At 49.7% G+C, this 20,048-nt stretch overlaps 1 protein-coding gene across 1 annotated transcript in view; it reads right to left on the bottom strand.

Annotated features, from left to right (window-relative positions):
• Positions 1-810: 810 nt before the first annotated feature.
• Positions 811-20,048, bottom strand: part of Srrm4 (serine/arginine repetitive matrix 4) — a 144,305-nt gene continuing 125,067 nt past the window's right edge. Inside the window, exons 9-13 of the mRNA XM_027923207.2 lie at positions 10,744-11,048; positions 6,768-6,971; positions 3,440-3,550; positions 2,741-2,881; positions 811-1,081 (exon numbers count right to left, since the gene is read on the bottom strand). Coding sequence (XP_027779008.2) covers positions 811-1,081; positions 2,741-2,881; positions 3,440-3,550; positions 6,768-6,971; positions 10,744-11,048 — 1,032 coding nt within the window. The remainder of the gene's footprint in view (positions 1,082-2,740; positions 2,882-3,439; positions 3,551-6,767; positions 6,972-10,743; positions 11,049-20,048) is intronic.

The raw sequence follows: 20,048 nt of genomic DNA, 5'->3' as shown, positions 1-20,048 counted from the left end.
GGGCCCTTGTGCACAGTCAGAAGGCATTTTGTGTAAGGCAAAGAGTACCTTACCCAAAGGCATGGGGCGGGGCCACCTGGTAGCCAGAACCTGCAGGGCTCCTTCCCCTGACCCTGCAGAGATGCTGGGGACAGCAGGTGAGCCTCATATTTTGGCTTCTATGTTTGTAACCAGAGAACACTTCTCCCATCTCCTGACACCTCCCATCAGCTCCAGTATCTGTGTCCCCCACTTGGGCATGTTTCTCCCTCTAGAACCCAGGAGCCTTCCAGCCTTTGCCTGCTGGGGGAGATTAAAGGATGCTCTCTTGTCTGGGACCTCAAGGGCTCTCGTGTCCTCTCTCACCTCTCTCCTACCTGGGGGTCCATAAAAGTACAGCCGTGAAACTGAATGAAAGGAGAATGAGGGCAGGTGGGACCCATTACCCTTGACTTTCTGTATACATCCCGTGAGCGGGACTGTTGTCATGTTTTCCTGGCCAGGATCCACATTTCCAGCCCTGGACCCATGGATTCTCCCAAAACCTTAAGAGTGTTTTTTTTTGGTATGTGCCAAAAATGCCATGGTTCCTTCCATGTGCCCAGGCCTGAGTGAGCCCCAGGATGGTGCTGGTAGAGGCTCCTAGCAGCCTGACATAGACGGGGAAGCCCGGTAACCCTCTTTTCTTCCTCTCTAGAAAAGCAGGAAGGACAGGATCCGGGAGACCTCAATGTCTGTCACCGGGGAGAAGGCAGGGAGGGCAGGCAGTAGGGGAGGCTGGCAGAGCCAAAGGGGTTCCCGTGGGCAGCTGGCTCCAGGGAGGGCCCTTGCTTAGCGCCTCGTGCTGGAGTAGCTGCCTGCTGAGCTGTAGCTGCGGCTCCTGCTCCGAGAGCCCAGGCTGGGGCTGCGCGCACTGGAGCTGCTACTGGTGCCGGTCCTGCTGCGGCTCCGACTTCGACTCCGGCTCCGGCTCTGACTTCGGCTCCGGGAGTAGCTGCGGCTGGCGGAGCGGCTGCTACTGCTGTACCAGGAGGCGGTGCTGCTGAGGCTGCTGGGTGAAGAAGGGCTGGGCCGGTAGTAGGGGATGGGGCGTTTCCGGGCACTGCGGAGACCCCAGAGAGCAGGCAAGGGTTAGACTCCCAGCCTCAACCAGGCAGCCCCAGTCTTGTCCCCAGGGAAGAGAGGACTCTTGCATGCATCACCCCCTCGGGAGAAAAAACAACCCACCCACCCACCAAACCACCACCAACTCCTTTCCACTTGCAGTCTTGAGAACACCAGGGACTAAGTCTCATCTTAGCAGCACTAGGTCTTGAAAAGTGATCATGTCACTCTTAAAAAAAAAAAATGATTTTCACAAAGCAAGCGTGGGCTCAGAGCCTCCAGCTGGTAACACAATTTCTACATCTAAACTTCGACTGCAGTTTTGTTTCGCTATTTTTACTTTTACTAGAACCTTCTATTTCTAGTAGTTTCTATTTCTAGACAAGAGAGGCTGATTTTCCATTTACTGTAGTGGTTGTCAAGTTTCTTTTTGAAATGAAGTTGGGGGCCTCTGAAAAGAGGCACAATATTATTTAAAGGAAGTTAAGCAAACAGTGTTACAGTTAATAAGGGGGTGGGGCAAGAGTGGTAAAGATGAGACAGGTGGCTCACATTTGGGACACACTGAAGGGGTCAATCAAAATGGGTTATTTGGAGTTGACTAAGGAAAACAGATGGCCTTTTCGAATGCCACTGGTTTGATCTCAGTTGCCTTCCAGTTGACCCAAAGGACATCTTTAGCAAGGGAATCCCTTACAAGTCGAAGCAGGTGCTCTGTGGAATCTTTGAGAAGGGGATTCAGGCATCCTGGCCTTACTGCCTGGGGCACCTCTTCTTTTTCTCCTCCACATCCTCTCCAGGGAGGATACACTGCTGCCCCGAGGGTCTCTGGATTGAGCTGATGATTGGAAAGTCAACCCAACTTTAGGGCAGGCTTCAGCCATTCTCCAAGGTTTCAAGGTCCGAGAAATTTACTTCCACTCAGACATCGCGCCTCTCTGAGATCGTCCCTGTGACAGGTGACCCTGTCCACCTATTCTGACCATTCAGTCAATAACAACAAGGGCACAGTGTCTGCATTTCAGTTTACAAAGTTCATTCACATCTTTTTGTTTCACTTCATCCTCCTGACATTCCTTGGGAGTTACATCCTCCAATTCATGAAGGGTCAGGAGAGGTGAGGAGATAGAGGTCCAGCCAGGATTCAACTCCAAATCCACCGTTCCCCCCTTTACTCATTACGATCCCATCCTTCTAAGTCCTTTCCACACGTAATCACATATAGGAGTATTTAAATCTGGCATCTGAGTATGTGGGTCCGAGGTTGAAGGTCTTCCTCTGCTGCCCCAGGAGATCCACCACCACGTCAAGTCCTGGCCTATGACTTGGGCCTCCATTGGGCCAGACCCTTCTCCCTTCCGCAGCCCGCATCTCCCACCCCAAGGTCCAGCCACACCCCAGGCCACACCCCCTATTATCAGGATGGCCCCACCCCTTTCCTGTGGCCACACTCTAACCCCGCCCACATGGCTCTAGGCTACACCCACGTCCTGCCCCTTGCAGACCCCCGCAGGGTGGACCTGGAAGATGACTCTGCCCCCAGGAGGGTGTCCCTGGGCTCCCACAGTTCTGCAGTCCCGGCGCCACGCAGGCAGGAGAATCTGGGGTCCCACCAGGTGGGAATGGTGAGGGTGGGCACCCGTCCTCCTGGCCTCACCTTGTTATCCTCCGGGCCTCCAGGTGGCTCGGAGAGTCTCTCCGGCGCTTCCTCATGGGCGAGTAGGATCGACGTCTTCGACGCGCTCGCTCGCGCTCCCGCTGCCGCGAGTCCTTCTCGCTGTACTTGGGGTCCCGCTCCCTGAAGGGTGGTGGGGTGAGTGCATCGGAGAGGGGACACTCACGTCTTCGGCTTTCCCCTCCCCTCCGCCCTATTGGGACAGAGATGGGCCCCGGGAGGACCACCCGGCTGTGGGGAGAGTCTGTGTGGGCGAGCCCCGTGGGAGGAACTGGCGTTGGCTTTGGGGGGTCCTTGGGGGTGGGCATTACAGAGGCACCAGCGCTGCAGGGGTGAGCGGCCTGGATGGGTAAGGAGTGGGGCTTAGAATCCCAGGGCCAGCCCAGGGAGTGCTGGGTGGGCCAGGAGAATGAGGACGGACGTCCAGGGTGGCCGTGGGGTTGGGTGGGGTACTGTGGCTGGGACACGGGTGTTTGGGTTGTCCACTCTGATTGGACAGACAACTGCAAGAACACTGAGTTAACTCCCATCTCTACCTCTGCAGGGTCGAGGACGGAGGACTAGGTGGAGGACTAGGTAGGGCAGGGCTCGGGAAGCAGCCTGGGCAGCAGGGCAGAGCTGAGGACCCGAGCAAAGGGGCAGGGAGGAGGCGGGGCCTGACCCAGGAGGCGGGGCCTGTACCTGCTGGGGCTGTAGCGGGAGTAGCTGGGGCTGCGGCGGGATCGAGAGCTTCTGCTAGGCGGGCTCCTCTTGCCAGACTTGGAGGAATAGCTGGGAGAGCGGGAGTAGGACCTGGGAAGAGGGAACAGCTCCTAAGGAGCCTGCTAAGTGTGTGCGAGGGTTGTATGGATGTCTGCCGTTTTATTCACCTAGTCCTCAGGCAATAACTTTGTCTCCCCCCAACACATACCTCCCTGGAGGCCAAGCAGAGGAACCAGGTCCTTAGCAGAGAATGAAATTCCACCACCTTTGGGTGGTTAAAATTAATATGGACAACTTCCTTTTATTGAATGAATGAATGCTTATTATCCTGGCTACTTATTAGCTGCGTGACCTTGGGCAGGTGATTTCACTTCTCTGGACTTCTGTTTTCTCATCTCTAAGATGGGGGCAATAATAGCACTTACCCTATGAAGTTGCAAATCAAATGAGTAAATTTGGGTAAATCACTTAGCATGTTGGTGTGGATGCGAAATGTTGATTAGCCGACAGGTGAAATGTTAACTGTGATTATTATGTATTTCATTATGGACCAGACACTGAACTAGTGCTTTGTGTGTATCTCATTTAATCCTCAACATAATCTAGGACTAGGTATTGTTTTCAATCCTGTTTACAGATTGGGCTGTGGGGAGACAGAAACACAGAGATGTAATACAATGGCTCAGGGTCACACAGCTGGTAGAGGGCATGAATCTAGGTTTAGTTGGTTCTAAAATGCTCTTGACTTCTGTAGACTACTGTAGTCCCCTCTTGTCCATGGTTTTAATTGCCCACAATCAACCATGGTGTGAATTTTCCACCATTCAGTGGAAAATTCCAGAAATAAACAATTCATAATTTCTGAGTTGCATGCCATTCTGAGAGTCATGATGAAATCTCTTGCTATTCTGCTCCAGGCTACCAAGGATGTGAATCCCATTTGCCCAGGGTATCCAAGCTGTATATGCTACCCATCACTTGGTGGCCATCTCACCATCAGATTCACTATCCTGGTACTGGAGAGAGCTTGTGTTCAAGGAATCCTCGGGTCTACTTCATAAAGGCCCGTGAGTGGGAGAGGAGTGATGTTGGCATTTTGGATATGCCAAAGAGAAGCTGTAAAGAGCTTCCATTAAGTGAGAAGATGAATGTTCTTGACTTAATAAGGAAAGAAAAAAAATCAGATGCTGAGTAAGTTAAGACCTACGGTAAGGACAAATCTTCTCTGCAAAATTGTAAAAAAGGGAAAAATAAATTCATGCTAGTTTTACTCTTGCACCTTATACTGCAAAAGTTATTACCACAGTGTATGAGAAGTGCTTAGTTAAATGGAAAAGTTCTTTCATTATAGTGTTTGATTTTTTTCTGTGGTGGTGGGAGTCCACTGGGGGTCTTGGAATATATCCCTTGTGGACAGGGGAAAAATGCTCTATATGATTGTTCATTCAAATTGCAAACCTTATGCTACTTTCAGTCTTCACCCCTCTCTGCAGATGCCTCCCACATTTTATTTATTTGGTACTGGGGACTGAACTCAGGGATACTCTTCTGATGAGTCTCATCCCCAGCCCTTTTCATTTTTTATTTTGAGACAGGGTATTCCTAAGTCAGTGAGGCTGGTCTTGAACTTGTGGTCCTTCTTCCTCAGTCTACCCAGTTGCTGGGATTACAGGTGTTAGCCATGGCGCTAGATGCCTCCCACTTTTGCAGAGTATTGTGAGGAAGAAATAGCTCATTCAATCTCAGTGCCTCAAGCCAATGCCCAGCCCTGGCCCCTGAAAATTGTTTTTGACATCTTGACTTTTGTGCATTGAGAAATATTATCAGAAAGTGTTAACCTAATCATCTGTAACTAAGATTAAACTCATTGTTTCCGGTGCCTTCTGTTGATGACAAGGGATACTAATTTTCTGTTTCAGTCAAGAGGTGGAGGTAAAACAGAAGGTGGGCACCCGGAAAGGACATTTCCATCCACAGTGCCTTAAAGTGTCCCTTTTCTGTGGAGTCGCATGAGTCATTTTTCATAGACTTAAAATCAGAAATAGCAACTGGTTCTATTATTATTAGTATTAGTATTTTGGTTAACAATGTAGCAATTAATAGAGCGATTTCTCTTTGTTTGCCAGGGAGCTCCGAGGTCACGTTTGCGGCCCCTCTCCATAACAACTATGCACAATATCTTAGGGACTTAAACTTTCTCTTGACTTGATTTTGTATTGTTCTCCTAAATTTTCCTTTTAGGCTGATCTGTTGTCCCACTGATGTCCCTCTTTCATGTTAAATATTTTTGCCAACAGTCTTGCCACCTTTTGGGGAATGGAGTGGTCTTGAAATAACCAAGTAAGTCACTGGTGTTTTGGTTACCCAGTTCCAGAAGAGGAATAATTGGCTTTCTGCTGGCTCCCAGAACCCTAGGGAAGCTGGACCCCATGAAGCCATGGGTTGGTGAGATGGGATGGAATCTCCCAGTTCTTGAGATCTCATGCTGGTACATTCTGTTATATCATTATCCCGCATGAGTAATCAAGCAGTTGCCAATGGTTATTGAAATTGGGAGGTAGAATGCGAAATGGCCATGCTATTTTTATGTCTGTATCCTAATCACTGTGATGTGACTTTACAGCTCTGCCTGCTAGGAGGAGCATCCATGCACTGGACTGGTCTTAGGACTTGCTGTGGCCAACAGAATAGCAGAAGGGGTGTCATGTCTCTTCTCAGCCTAGGACTCAAGAAGCCTTGTACACCTTTGCTTTTTCTCTCAGAGCCTTCCATCACCATGTGAACAGGCAGGCAGGTAGGCCTGCTGATGGTCAAGAGGCAACATAGAGTAGGGACAGTTATTCTGGGGCCATCCAATTCAGCCAGCCTTTGGCCAACCCACCAGGTGACCAAAGAAATGCAATAGAGCCCAGGGAGAGCGGAAGAACCAGCTTGCTGAGCCCAGCCCCAGTGGCTGATCCATAGAACCAGGAACTGAGTATACATTTAAGGATGCTAAGTTCAGGGATATTTTTTATGCAGCAGAAGCTAACTGATACACATTAGCTCATCCTCATGCCAGTTGCAACAATGACAGCTCATATTCCATTATATTCAGGTACATTCTGAGAGCTTGATAGTTCTCAGAACAGTCCATTCTTTCATTTTGCAAAAGGGAAAACGGAGACTCAGCTGGTGATGGGGTAGGCTGGTATCTGAACTCAACTGTCTCTCTCCTCTTCCCAGGGGGTCAAAGGAAATTTCTAGTTACCTTCACTCACTGCCAAGGAGGAAAGTGTGGCAGAGCGAAGGTCAAAACCTCACTCACCTTTTTTCAGAGGAGGTGGATCGGCTCCGGGTGTACCTGGGGGAGGCTCTGGGGTTTGGGGACCGAGAAGAGAGACTGGAGGACCGGGTGCTGGCGTAGGAGGAGCTACGGGAGCACTCCTTCATGGGGGAGCTGCGGGCTGTGGAGGGGACCAAGCTGGACTTCTTCACCTCCGCACATTCCAGACATGGCGACTGAAATCCTCTGTGGAGGATAAAACGTCTTTGGTCACACAGCTGCCTGCCCCCCGGGGCATCTTGATCCATGGCCCGGCCCCTAGCTTTGCCTGGCCTGGGTGGGGGGGAGGTTCTCTCAGAACCTTCCTTACCTTCTCCCCTCCTGAAAAGACTTGCCAGGTGACAGATGTTCGAGGAGCAGAGATAGAAGGTGTGGAGCACATTTCACTGTGGCCACTTGGGCATATGCTATTATCCTGGGAGGTCACCCAGCTTGGGCACCGGTGCTAAGTGACATCGAATCACATGGTGAGAGGTTTATTTTCCTCCTTATCTTTGTCAGTCCCTCTGATTACATGGATGAGAAAGACCAGGCTAGGTGGGAGTGGGTTTTTAACACCTCTCCAACACTTTGTGATCTCCCCAAGAGAGAGCAGCAGGCATCAGTCAGGCTCAGAGCCTGGGGCAGGCGACTGTAACTCACTGGGATTAAATACATTATTCCAATCACCTTCAACTGGAATTAAATACAGGGTTTCAATTGTGTGTATTTTTATAGGTGCCTTCTATAGGACAAGGGATACCCATGTAGTTTGGTTCTAGGGATTGAACCCACGGTTGCTTAACCACTGAGCCACATCCCCAGCCTTTTTAAATATTTTATCTAGAGACAGGGTCTCCTTGAGTTGCTTAGGGTCTTGCTAAGTTGCTGAGGCTGGCTTTGAACTCCTGATACTCCTGCTTCAGCCTCCTGAGTTGCTGGGATAACAGACATGCACCACTGTGCCCAGAATGGAAAACCTTTCTTGACACTCTCCCAGCCCCAGAGAGGGCTGGGCGATCTCAGGGTGTTTCCATAGTTCCTGCTCCCCAAGTGTCCCCATTTCTCTCTGGCTCTTCTCCTGCCCCAGACAATGAGTCCCTTGGGGACAGGACTCAGATTTCCTTGGATACTATGTCCCACTCTAGCACGGGGCTTGATGCACATATCCCAGGTCATCTGTAGAATGAGGGTTTGGAACCTTTTCCTTCCTGGGTTCTTCCAAAACATCCTTGTTCAGTCTTCCCAGCACCCTCATGAAGCTGGCCCTATTATCATCCCCAATTTATGGAGGAGATTCAGAAGCCTATTACCTGCTCAAGGCCACCTGTAGTCCCAAACTCAGAGCTCCAAAGCCCACGTCCCTGCCACCTCTCCAGATCCCTAACCCCCGTGTCTATGGCTCCCTGAACTGAGACCTCTGCCCACAGCTGGCCTAACCCAAATAGCAGTGGCTTTAACCACCATTTATATTTCAAAGTGAAAGGCTGGGTCTAAATTATTTAATTTGGCAGTTCATGTAGATCCAATTAAGCAGGTAACTGCTAGGTGTCTCTCAGACCTCAACTGCAGCTCCGGAGACAGATCTGTATTTGAATATGAGTGCTGCCAAGTGTCAACCAAGTTTCTCAACCACTCTGAGCCTCCATTTCCCCATCAGTAAATATACATATGATACTCCCTCTCCCTGAAAGGGTCAATGAGGAACTAAGGATGATTATTCACGGACAGCACTTTGCAACATACTACCTATCATGTGTTAGGGCTTCATAAACATTAAATGCCATCATTTTTATTATTGTTGTTGTTATTGCTTTGCTTACTTTTTCTTGCATAAGAGCACTGCGTGTGTATGAGCAGACATGACACGGGGCTGCCCTGTCCCATCTGGGAACTTCACCGCCTGTTCTTGGAGAAGTTGACATTTGCTCTGACCCAGCTCTGGCTCCCGGCCGAGCTGGGTGTGAGCTAAGGCCAGGGATATCCTAGAGCAAGCCAGTGACAGCCCAGGTCCTCATGTACATGCCAAGCTGTTTGTCCAGGGCTGAAGCAGGCGATGCGTTGGGGACCAAGGGTGCTCTGTCCTTGAGGAAGCTGTTAATCACTTCTGTGCTAAGATTTTGGCCATCTTTTGGTAACCCTGACCACTTTGAACCAGGCAGACTCCCATCCCCCAGAGAAGGGAAGATCTCACTGCTGGGTGGTTGGGTGCACCAGCAAAGCCTTCCCAGCCCTCCTGCAGCGCCAATAAAAAGCACCCACCATTTTTACGTCCCCATGGACAAGCTGAGTGTGTGGCCTTCAGGAAGTGAGTACATGGGAACAAGCCGAGGGATAAATAACCTCATGGTCAGTGCAGACTAAACGGTCAGTCGATTTCAGTGGCTATTATTGTGACAGTATCCTCGGTGATTAGCATTTTGCTGTGATTTCTTGAGATCCAGGGTGTGATGAAGCCAGGCCATTACAATTGGCTCAGACACAATTGTATGAAGTGTTTTCTGCAGGAAAAAAATTGCATCTACCAAGTGTGTTGAGATGGGCTGAATTTTTTTTTTTAAGCTTCTACCTAAAATTGTATTGTGATTGATCTCTCTCTATATGTGCATGTGTTTTTCATGGATCAACTTTATGTTTAGAGCCATTTTAGGTGCACTGCATAATTGACTGGAAAGTACAGGGAATTCCTAGAGGCCCCCTCCTCCACCTGTGCCTCACTCCTACCACCAACATCGCCCACCAGATTGGTACACTTGTTAGGAGTGAGTCTTGACATGCATTATAATCCAAGTCCGCAGTCTATGTGAGGGTTCACTCCTTTTTAAACGGGGCAGCTGCAGGAGGGCTGGGAAAGCCATAGGTTTGGAAAAATGAAGGATGCCCACTTATCCCTTTGTGTTGTATCATAATATAGAATCATTTTATGGTCCTAAAATACACCTGCCTGTTCATCTCTCCCTTCTCAACCCCTGGCAACCACTCATCTTTTTACTTTCTTCATACAGTTTAGCCCTATCCAGAATGTTGTATAGTTGGACTCATCTAATATGTCAGCTTTTTAGATCGGCTTCTCTCACTGGGTAACATCTATTTAAATCTCACATGTCTTTCCATGGCTCGGCGGCTCATTTCTTTTTATCGATGAAAACGGCTTCATTGTCTGGGTGCCACGCTTAGCCATTCCCATACTCAAGAACGCCTGGATTGCTTCCGAGTTTGGGCAATTATGAATAAAGCCTCTATGAACATCCACAGGCAGGTTTTTGTGTATGTTTTCACTGGGTAAATATTGTGGTATGTTTTTTAAATGACGGTGACTTAACAAGGAAGCTCATGTTTGACTTGCTGCTGAGATTATTGGTAAAGCTGACATCTGTTTTCTGCCTGCCCAGCCTCCCTCCCTCCTGATAGCAATATTTTGACTTTTCCTGCTAGGGTACCTGGGATGGACGTCTTCATTGGTCCCAGCTGTGGCATGTGACCCATTCTAGCTAAGAGTATGACATCCCCTGGGCCAGAGTGACTGATCCAGGGGTGGGCAAATAATCTAAACTGGGCCAAGCCGCAAAATATCTCTCCTGATGTTTTGCTAAATTTTGGGGGGAAAGAAGCATTTCCCCCCATTGGCTGGCTAATCTGCTAGATAATGTTAGCTGCTCAGTATATTTGCCCATGCTCTGGGGGGGGGGGGGTCTGCTTGAAATTGAGGCCACCAGATCATGGAAGCAAGAGCTGAGAACTGTATGCAAAAGATATTCCCAATGATATATTTTTTTGAGCCCCTGGATCTAGCTATACCTGAAGTTAATTTCTTCTGGAATTTTCAAAAAGTAAGTCAGGAAGCCAGTTTGAGTTTCCCAACGCTTCTGGGAAGAGGCTGGGGTGCTATGATGAGAGGGTGAGAAGGTGAAGCTTACGGGGGGGGGGGGGGGGGGGGGGGGGGGGGGGGAGGATGTCTCTCCCAATCAAATGCACTGACCTTGACTCTCGGCCCCTGCTGGTGGGAGAGAGATTCTCCAGAACAGCCCCCTTGTTCTGGGGAGAGGAGGTGGTGAAGGAGTTCCCTGAATCCGAGGTGTTCCCGCTGTGGAGCTCCTGGCTCTTGCTCAGGTCTCCCCGGGGGCTCTCCTTCTCCTGGCCCCGGGACCTGGCTGAGCTGGTTTGCCTGGAGGGCGGGGAGGACGTGTCGTTGCCGGAGTCATACTCCTGGGACCGTCCTCGGGAGGTGGCGAGCGGGCTGGCTGTTTTGGTAAACAGGTCAGCGGCAGACCCCGACCCAGTGATCTGAAAGCAAAAAGACCCATCGGACATGGCTGAGCCCGGGGCTGCGTCTCAATTACCAAGAAATGTTTACCATCATGATGCACTGTGACCAAAGTAAAGAGAGGAGAGAGACGCCAAAAAAACAAAAGCACAAATTCCTGAAAGAATACCACAGAAAGGAGATAGATAGAGAGATATATATATATATTTTTACCCCCTGCTATGATAACTGGAAGATTTAGGTATCATGCAGAGAAAAAGCATGCGATCCAGATTAAACGAAAGTAAAAGGAAATTATACAAAATTTAATTTCTAATGAATTTTAAACTCAAACAAAAGAGACAACTCAATCGAAAGGGGGGTGTAGACACCCTGAACCTAAAGCAATAATACAAAATTAAAGAAGAGGAAGGGGGAAAAAGAAATGGGGGTGGGGAGGGGCTATGGGCCTGGGGGTGGGGGTGGGGAATAAATCTTGGAAATAAAAATAAAAAGGAGATAAAGTCAAAAGTTCAAGCTTCAACCAAATCCTCAATTAATGTAACTTCTTTTTTATTTTTTTTAAAAAGTTGCCTGCATAGAACCCTGAACAAATGTCACATGGGGAAAAAAAAGAAATAAAATAAAGATGAGAAGTTTTTTTTTTTTTTAAATATAAAGTCAAGGTCACAAATTGACATTTGAGCAGTTTTCAACTAAAGGGGAAAAGAGGGCCAAAAGAAAAAAAAAAGTAAGTCAATTAGTCGGACTGAAAACAAATTAAAAAAAATAATAATAAACAAAGGTCTCTACAGGTATTTGTGTGTGTCCTTTTCCCCTTGGAGAAGGTAGCTAAGGATCTTGAGTGGCTTCTAATAAATTCGCTCATGTCTTTGCGGATCATATCCACTTACCAAGCAAGAACTCCTCCTTTAGTAGGTAAGGTGTAAGAGAAAGGGAAGAGCGGGCAACGTGAGTCCATCATCATCAGAGTCGCAATTGACAAGAAAACACACACACCTCTCTGCACACCCTCAACCTTGGCCCTGACCTTGGAGTCTGGGACTGTCTGGTGCTCGTGGCAGGTGGGGGCCGGGGGGCTGGGGGGGGGCATCCATTCTGTTAGGTTTTCTCATTCAGGGGACCTCACCCGGTTCCACCGAGTCAGTCCCTCCATGCCCAAGTTGGATCAGGACACTTTGGCTGCGCATGCGAGAACAGGGAGTGGCCCCGGGCGTGGGCATTGTGGGGACATGGGGGTGGGGGAGGGGCATGTGCTTGCCACGGAGGGCTTTGGGAGGGGCTTGGGTGATGAGAGGTCCCCCCGAACCCTGTTTGGATCTAGGAGAGATGAAGGAGGAAAGGACAGATGGGCAGCCGGCCCTGGGGAAGGCAACCCGTGGAGGAGCCAGTTTTCTTTCTGTGCCCAGATCATGGCAGGTCTGGGATGCCACAAGGAGGGGTCCCTGCCCCAGGCCTACACGGTGATCACCTCTCAGCTGGGAGGGAACATTGGTGGGGCCGAGAGGGCACCCCCTGGACCCCACTCCCCACACCACTCCCTGGGTGCCTGGGAGTCCCAGACTTTTCTGTTCAATGCTCCCTGAGCTGCCTTCCAGGGTCTTCCCATGGCTCCTCCCAACCCCAGGCCATTTGTACAAGTGTGCACGCTCCTGTCCAGGGGTGGCTATCTGGATAGGGCCTGGGTGGTCAAGCTGAGGCATCCAGGGGCCTGTGTGTGAGGCCCATCCCCCGGTGGAGGAGGGCGCCAGAGGCGGGAGGCAGAGGGCGGAGCCTGGACCTGGGGGCGGGGTCTCTTCATACTGCCCTGCTGGCGGGAGGGGCCCAAGACTCTGAGTTCCACGTGACTTTCAGATCCTCTTGAAGGTATGCTTGCCCAGACAGGAGGACACGTACTGTCTAAGTTCGTTGATTTATGAACCTGTGACCATCTGGTATAGTACAGACCTTCGGTCACTTGGCTCCACACGTAGCTTCGCCATCCACAGCCTACATTATTGCCCCTCCCCCCCATTTGACCCCATGCTCCTGGGGCCTAAAGAGAGGAACTTCCTTAAAACCATTTGGTCATGACGATGTGACCCAGAGACACTGGATGGTAAGGATGAAGAGGACCGCTTCCCCAGCTCAGGATGCCAGCTCCTGGGGCTGGGGACGCAGGCCTGCCTTTTTGGATTCTCCCAGAAGGACGAGCACACAAGGAAGCCAAAGGTCCAGCTTGACCCAGGTCCACCCAGTGCCTCTTTACCATCTTGGCGACCTGGCTAGCTTTGTTTTGGAGGTGGAAACTCAAAATAAGTTTGCCCAGGTGGAGAACTTCTTTAAAATAATGCAGAGACCCTGACCCCTCTCGGCTCCTTCTACCTGGCTTCTGGTTTGAAGTTTGGGTGACATGTGTATTTCCATCTCCTTGGTCAGCAATGAGCAAGCACCATGCCGGGTGTCTAGACCCTGGGGCCTGGGCTTTGGTCTGGGGTGGGTTCAAGGAAACTTTGCCCCCGAGATGTGGGTGTCTGGGGGATGGTGACTCGGCCCAGCCCATCTCAGAGGGAATGAGGCTGGAAGATGACTCAAGGGCAGGGGACTGCTACTTGGGGATACCAGGCTGGGTCTTTCTTTCCTGGGTGCTCATTCCCAATCTTGGCTACTAGTTTCAAAGCTTTGTTCCTGGTGCATCCTGGGTCTCCATGAGTAGGGACTTGGAGTGTGAGGTCCCCCAAAGCTGGTGGATATAGAAGGGGCCTTGGTTGGCCGGGTTCCCACTCCCAACCCCACATCCCCAACTCACAAGGATGTTTTCCGGGACTCCCCCTTGGAACTTATAATGCTACACGCCATCATGCTTCCTGTCCCCACCCGAAAACAGAGATAAATCTACTGCTGAAACGTCCTCATCGGGTTGACAGAAAAATACCAACCTCTCCTGCTCGTTTAAAGGTCCCGTATCTTGGGATGAATCAGAATTCTTTGACACAGATCACAATGTCCCTTATGACCCAGGCCTGCCTATTTCATAAACCAGCTCTGCAAATTTCACAGACCTCCACTCTTCCACCACTCCCACCCTGGCTCCCACAACCCAAGCTGACCAATTGGGGGTTTCTTGGTTCTGCCACGGCTTGCTCTCCCAACCCCAGGCCATCTGTACATGCTATTTCCTCTTTCCAGAACACTCTTCCTCTCTCCCACTTGACATGACTTTATTTATTCATCCTCTAGGTTTCACATCACCCTCTTTGATTCCCAGATCAGGACAGAACAATGTTCTGGAGTTTATTAATTAAAGATTCATTCATTCATTCAATCTTCCATCCATTCACTCACTCAAAAATGAGTGCCATCTGTGTGCTATGCTGCTGTCACTCAGCAGGGGTACCTACTTCTTTGATTACCCTTCTCTCCATCTGGGCAGGGAGCTTGTTGAACACAGGGGCCCGAAAAGTACAAGGCTCCGTCCCAATTTGCACTCATGTCTGGCACAGAATAGATGCTCAGTAAGTCTTGTCTAGTGAACGAAGCGTCTTCATTGACCCTTGGCAGCCTCAGAAGACACAACTTTTTTTTTTTTTTACTGGTTGATGGACACAATACCATTATTTTACTTATTCATTTTTATGTGGTGCTGAGAATCAAACTCAGCGCCTCATACATGCTAGGCAAGTGCTCCACCACCGAGCCACCACCCCAGCCCAGAAGACACATCTTAACCTAATTCTTTGGTAGAGATGGCTGGGTGATCAGGCCCCAGTAGAGTTCCATCTGGGTTACTGCCAACTTGGGGGATCTGAAGTTTTTTTGGGGGGAAGTAACTGGCTTCCAGCATCAGAAAAGCAAATCTATGAAAGCATTGGGGTCCTAAGACCAGGTGAGGGCTGGGTGTGTAAGAAACCTAAGAATCGAGTTAAGTCCATTTGCACACAACAGGGCTGCTAGCCCACACAGCAGCTTTGTTCAGATTATAATACGGGGGATGAATTCTAGAAAGGTACCTCCTCTGGCCGGACAAGTTAGAAAAGTGATACAGCTCTCAGTGGGTGGAGGCAGCCCCCCATGGGTCCCAGGGCTCGGTGCGTGGAGGAAGGGTGGTTTAACCTCCCACAGCATCTGGGCTGGGTCTGCATTGCATGGATCTCACTCTACTGGATCTGCTTAGGGCATCCTTTGGCAGGAAAGAAGTAGTAATTTGAAGATATTCATTTTTTTTCTTATTCCAACTGAACCCCATTTGGACAAAGGACAGGGGAGGGAACTGCTGTTGAAATGCAAGGGAGACTTTGGAAGAAGAACCCTTGAGGGGTAGACCAAAGAGGCTCCCGTGTTCTCGCCGCCCCCTCTCCCATCTCTGGGCCTCTCCTTCCTAGCCCGGTAGTTCTGGCCCATAAGATGCCCACAGTCACCACGCGACATTGACACGAGAGGGCAGCTCCCCATCCCTCGTCTCCATCACATCATTGAGATAACGAGCCTCTCAAAATCCATCTTAAAGGGCTCTTCTTCATCTCCTGGGAATTTCTAGGCATGCAGCTGCTCTCTGCCTCTGCATCACTGGCTGGAAAATGGTCCCCAAGACCCTTGCCTGCAGGAGGGACCCTATATATTGCTTCGTCCAGGGGTAACGCCTCCTGGTACCGGGGGACCACCAGGCTCTCTTATTTATTTATTTATACCCAGTCCTCCAACTCTCACGGGTCACAGGCTGAACCTGGGGGTGTCACTTCTCTGGCAGGTCCCGATTACCCCCTAGGCAGGCAAAGTAGGCTTTGGTGCCCAGACAATCCCCTCTGGAACCTGCAAGTCAGCTGTGTGCCCTGAATTGGGAAGAGTAAGGAGAAATACATGGAGTATGTGCTCCCCCCCCCCCCCGAATCCACATCGGAACACGAGCATGCTGACTGGGCTTTATTTCAGAGATGCTTTTTTGTGGGGCCCACTTAGCACATTTGAAGATAAATTTGAATCAGCCACCAACAGGTGTTGAGTGGGGGTGGGGTTCACATAGCAACCCCGTTTCCAGGTTTGGGGTTGGAAAAGAAGATCGGAATCTACATATTCTGTGGCACAGCAGCTCCTCACAGTGAGGCATGGCCAACCTGCCCCACCGGGATGTGTATAGTCATCCATTAGCTTCCTGCCCTCCTACCTAGGTCTCCCCGAGACATCAACGTTTGAGACCCTGTGCTCTGAAAACCCACTGCCACCCTGATCCCTCTGCAAGCAGACTGCTCCTCCCCACCCCCACCCCAGCCCTAGGAATCCCTGGGGGCTCTCATTCCTGCAAGACCCCAGAGCAGAGCCATTCAAGCCACAGCTGGACCTGGGAGCTATTACAGACTCTTTCCTTCTGCATCCGCCTTGCCAATCTCAGATTTTTTTTTTCTTCTGAGTTTTGCACCAGCCCACAGCCACTGGGGAAAGTGAGCAAATATTTCCCCTTTATTCCCAGAGCCCCCCCTGGTGTGAAGCTCCAATATCCTTTCTTTTCTTTTCAACTCAAATCTCACTTCATCTCCTCGTTCCCTAACACGGTGCATGCCGACACTCGGGTTTTTCTAATCAGTCATTAAATCCCCCCATCACGAACCCCAGCTCCCCAGCGTTTTGCTGGGAATCTCTCTCAAGCCCTCCAGGGGAGTCGGTCCTGTTATTTATTGTTTTTGTTTCAAATCATTATTTAATCAAGAATGGGGGGAAAAAAAGGCAACCTCTCACTTACACTTCAAAATTTAATTTCAGCTGAATTCCGAGATCAAGAGGCGGCTCAGCCTAATAGGTTACAAAAATACAATCAAGAAGAGAATTCCAATTAAACTGAACAAGTCCATTTACGGAGCTTCAAATGGCCCCATGGAGAGAGGCGGCTATAAATTTCTCCCCCCCCCCCCCTCTGCCAGATGGGGGACTGGAAGTTCTCATGTGAGGATGGTGCTGCCTGTTTAGAGGGCTTCTAGTTCTTTCCAAAAAGATCCTTTTGTTTTCAGGAGACATTAAGTTTATTTTTTTCTTGCTGGTGTTCATCTTCCTTTGCACGCTAATTAGGAAGCCAGAGAAGGAAAGGATTCATTGACTTATGGGAGTTCATCTGCCAGGAGGAGGAGATGGGGGGAGAGCAGGAGATCCTCTGGGGATCATGGGAAGATGACAGAGTCCTTCAGGACCAGGGCCACCCTCCTCCCTGATGCACTGCAGCTGACCTTGGCCAGGAGAGGCCATCTGGCCTCCCTCTTCCTTCCCTTTAGCAGGAGAGATTGATGGAAAAGGTCGCATCCCGCATTGGGCTCTCCTATCTCAGTAGGTTTCAAAAACTGGTGGTTTTGGAAAATTTCCACATAGGGTCCAGTTCGGCCCCTTTTACCCCAGTCCAGAGGGAAGGAAGACAAAGTTGTGCATAATGAGTTTTTCATCCAGTTATGTTCATTCAAAGACTCACTTATCTCCCCCGCTCCAAGGTCATGTCCTTCCTACCACTTCTGGGGGACTCCAATATCCTTTGGTGGAAAAAAAAAATGGTGCTTTTCTTTCTTCCATCCTTCCCCAGCAAGAGGAGAACCTGAGTCCCCCAATGTGAAGCACCAAAGCTCTTATTTAAAAAACAACAACTGTCCCCCTCCACGTCCCCAGCCCAAGGCCACCTCCATCACCTGTCCCCGGACCCCCGCCCAGGGCCACCTCCTTTTTTGCACTTGGGTTTTTTCCTGCTGTAAGGAGCGGCTTGGATATTGAGGCTCCCAGGGGAGCAGAAGCTTTTGCAGAATGTACAAGAAGCCAGGGTGAGGGGTCCCAAAGTTCAGGCCATCCATAAACTCCACACCCCACTCCCAGCCTCGTTTTTCCTATCTGCGGAATGGGAAGCCCATTCTCTCTCTGTGGAGTTCACCTGGGGTCTGGGTATCATTAGGCTTTCAAGGCCCCAGATCACTTCTGGGTTTGTTTGCAGGAAGTTTCAAAAAGTTGCTATTGATGAGAAAGAGTAACAGTAGCAATGGTCACATTCTGGGCATTATTATATCCTGAGCTTGAGGATACCTCTGCATACAGAAGTGAAGCTTTGCACTGGCAGGGACCACGTATGTCTTGTTCCCTGCTGGTTTGCCAAACCTGGAAAGTGCATGGCACATAGTAGTTGCTTAATGCGTATTTAAAAACTGAATGGATGCCTTATGTCACCTCATCCTCATAACAACCCAGTAAGTAGGTATGGTTGCTTGTCCAAGTACAGATGAAGATACTGAGGCTCAGAGAAGGGAAATGACACAAGGGAGGTCACGTAACTAATCAAAACGGGTCCCGAGGACAAGCTTTCTGGGTTCCAACCCTAGATTCTCTATTTAAGAGTTGTCTTTATACTTGGTTTTTCTAGACTCGAGTTTCACATTGTAAAATGAAGATATGAGTGGAAGTTCTGCTGAAGGGCTGTTGATAAAAAAAATCAACAAGATAACACTACAGGTGAAGAACTCAGCCTGGCGTCTGGCACATAGTAGGTGCTCAGTAAGCAGCAGTTATTGCTGCCACTCAGGGTTATACAGAGTGACAAGGTGGGAAATTCCAGAGAACCCAGATCCAACGTCCCCATCTTAATCGTTAGCACTCTCTCTGCCTCCTCCAATTCACAATATCATGAGACTCTCTTTTATGAACTCCGCAGTCTCCATTTTTTTCCTTTGTCAATTGTGCAAATTTTTACTGCACAAGAGGCAGATGGCAACCACCTGCCCAGTTTGGAGGCACAAAGGAAAAAAAAAAAAAGAGTCCTGCCCTTCTCCAGCTTCAGTCTTGACAATCCCCAACCTCCCCGTCATCCGGCGCTGGCTGTTGAAGAAGCTTCCCTGGCACAAGCCCTGACTCATGCCACTCCCTCTCCTCCCAGTTACCTCCTTAAGTCACTTTGCCCCTCAGAGCCTCGGGCTCCCCATCTGCAAACGGGTGATAATAAATGCACCCACCTCAAAGAACTGTTGTGTGCATCAAGTGAGGAAAAATCTGGGTAAAGTATGGGGTGATGCCTAGCACAGGGTGGTATTCCCCATCCTTCCAGCCCTTGGCCATCTCAATGTAACCAACTCCTACTCATGCTTCAAAGCCCAGCACAAATGTCCCCTTACTTACAAAGCCCTCTCAGACGCCAAGACAACACTGTCCAAACCTCCCGCTGTGGTCCTACTATACATTACATCTGCGTCCATCACCTCCAGGGTTGGTTTTCAAAACATTTGACTACTGGCTGGGTGTGGGTACTGCTCCATTCCAGAAATTGGCCTCCACATTGAAAGGGATCAGGTGTCCTATTTTGATGGCTGGATTGTGAGAAGATCTAGAAGGTGTCGGGGAGGGGACGGGTGGATGGGTTTCCTGGGGTGGGGTGACATGGTGACAGGTTCTATTTATCAGCTGTCGAGCAAGTATTTGAATATTTTATCAAGCCCATGGACTTAGTCCCATCCCTAATGACAATAGAGGGCTCTGTGTGACAGCATTCTGTGGACCACCCACCTGAGCTCCAAGAGTTCAGAAAGAATGGCTTTGCATTCCCCTGCCCTCAGGGCCTTGAAAAGAGACTTTGGATTTGGGTTCTGGACCATGCAAGAGAGCCTCAGGTGAATGTTGCCCACCAACCCGGAATTCAGTAAGGATTTAGGCCCCCAATTTCCACAGTCATATATGCAAATGAGCAGGCCACCATGTAATACACTGGTCCTTGGTTTTAATTTTTTTTTTTTTTTTGGCACCAGGGATTGAACTCAGGGGCACTCGACCACTGAGCCCCATCCCCAGCCCTATTTTGTATTTTATTTAGAGACAGGGTCTCACTGAGTTGCTTAGGCCTCACTAAGTTGCCGAGGCTGGCTTTGAACTTGCCATCCTCCTGCCTCAGCCTCCCAAGCCGTTGGGATTACAGGTGTGCTCCATGTGCCCATCTGGTCTTTGACTTTTTAAAGAGCTGGACACACCAAATGATAGCAACTCAGCGTGGCAGGAGCTATGCCACCAAAGACTCTTGATACTCAGGCTCTGGTCCCCAC

This window comes from Marmota flaviventris, chromosome 1 (assembly GCF_047511675.1).
Source record: "Marmota flaviventris isolate mMarFla1 chromosome 1, mMarFla1.hap1, whole genome shotgun sequence".
Classification (NCBI taxonomy): Eukaryota; Metazoa; Chordata; class Mammalia; order Rodentia; family Sciuridae; genus Marmota; species Marmota flaviventris.
This window is presented reverse-complemented; position numbering and strand designations above follow the sequence as displayed.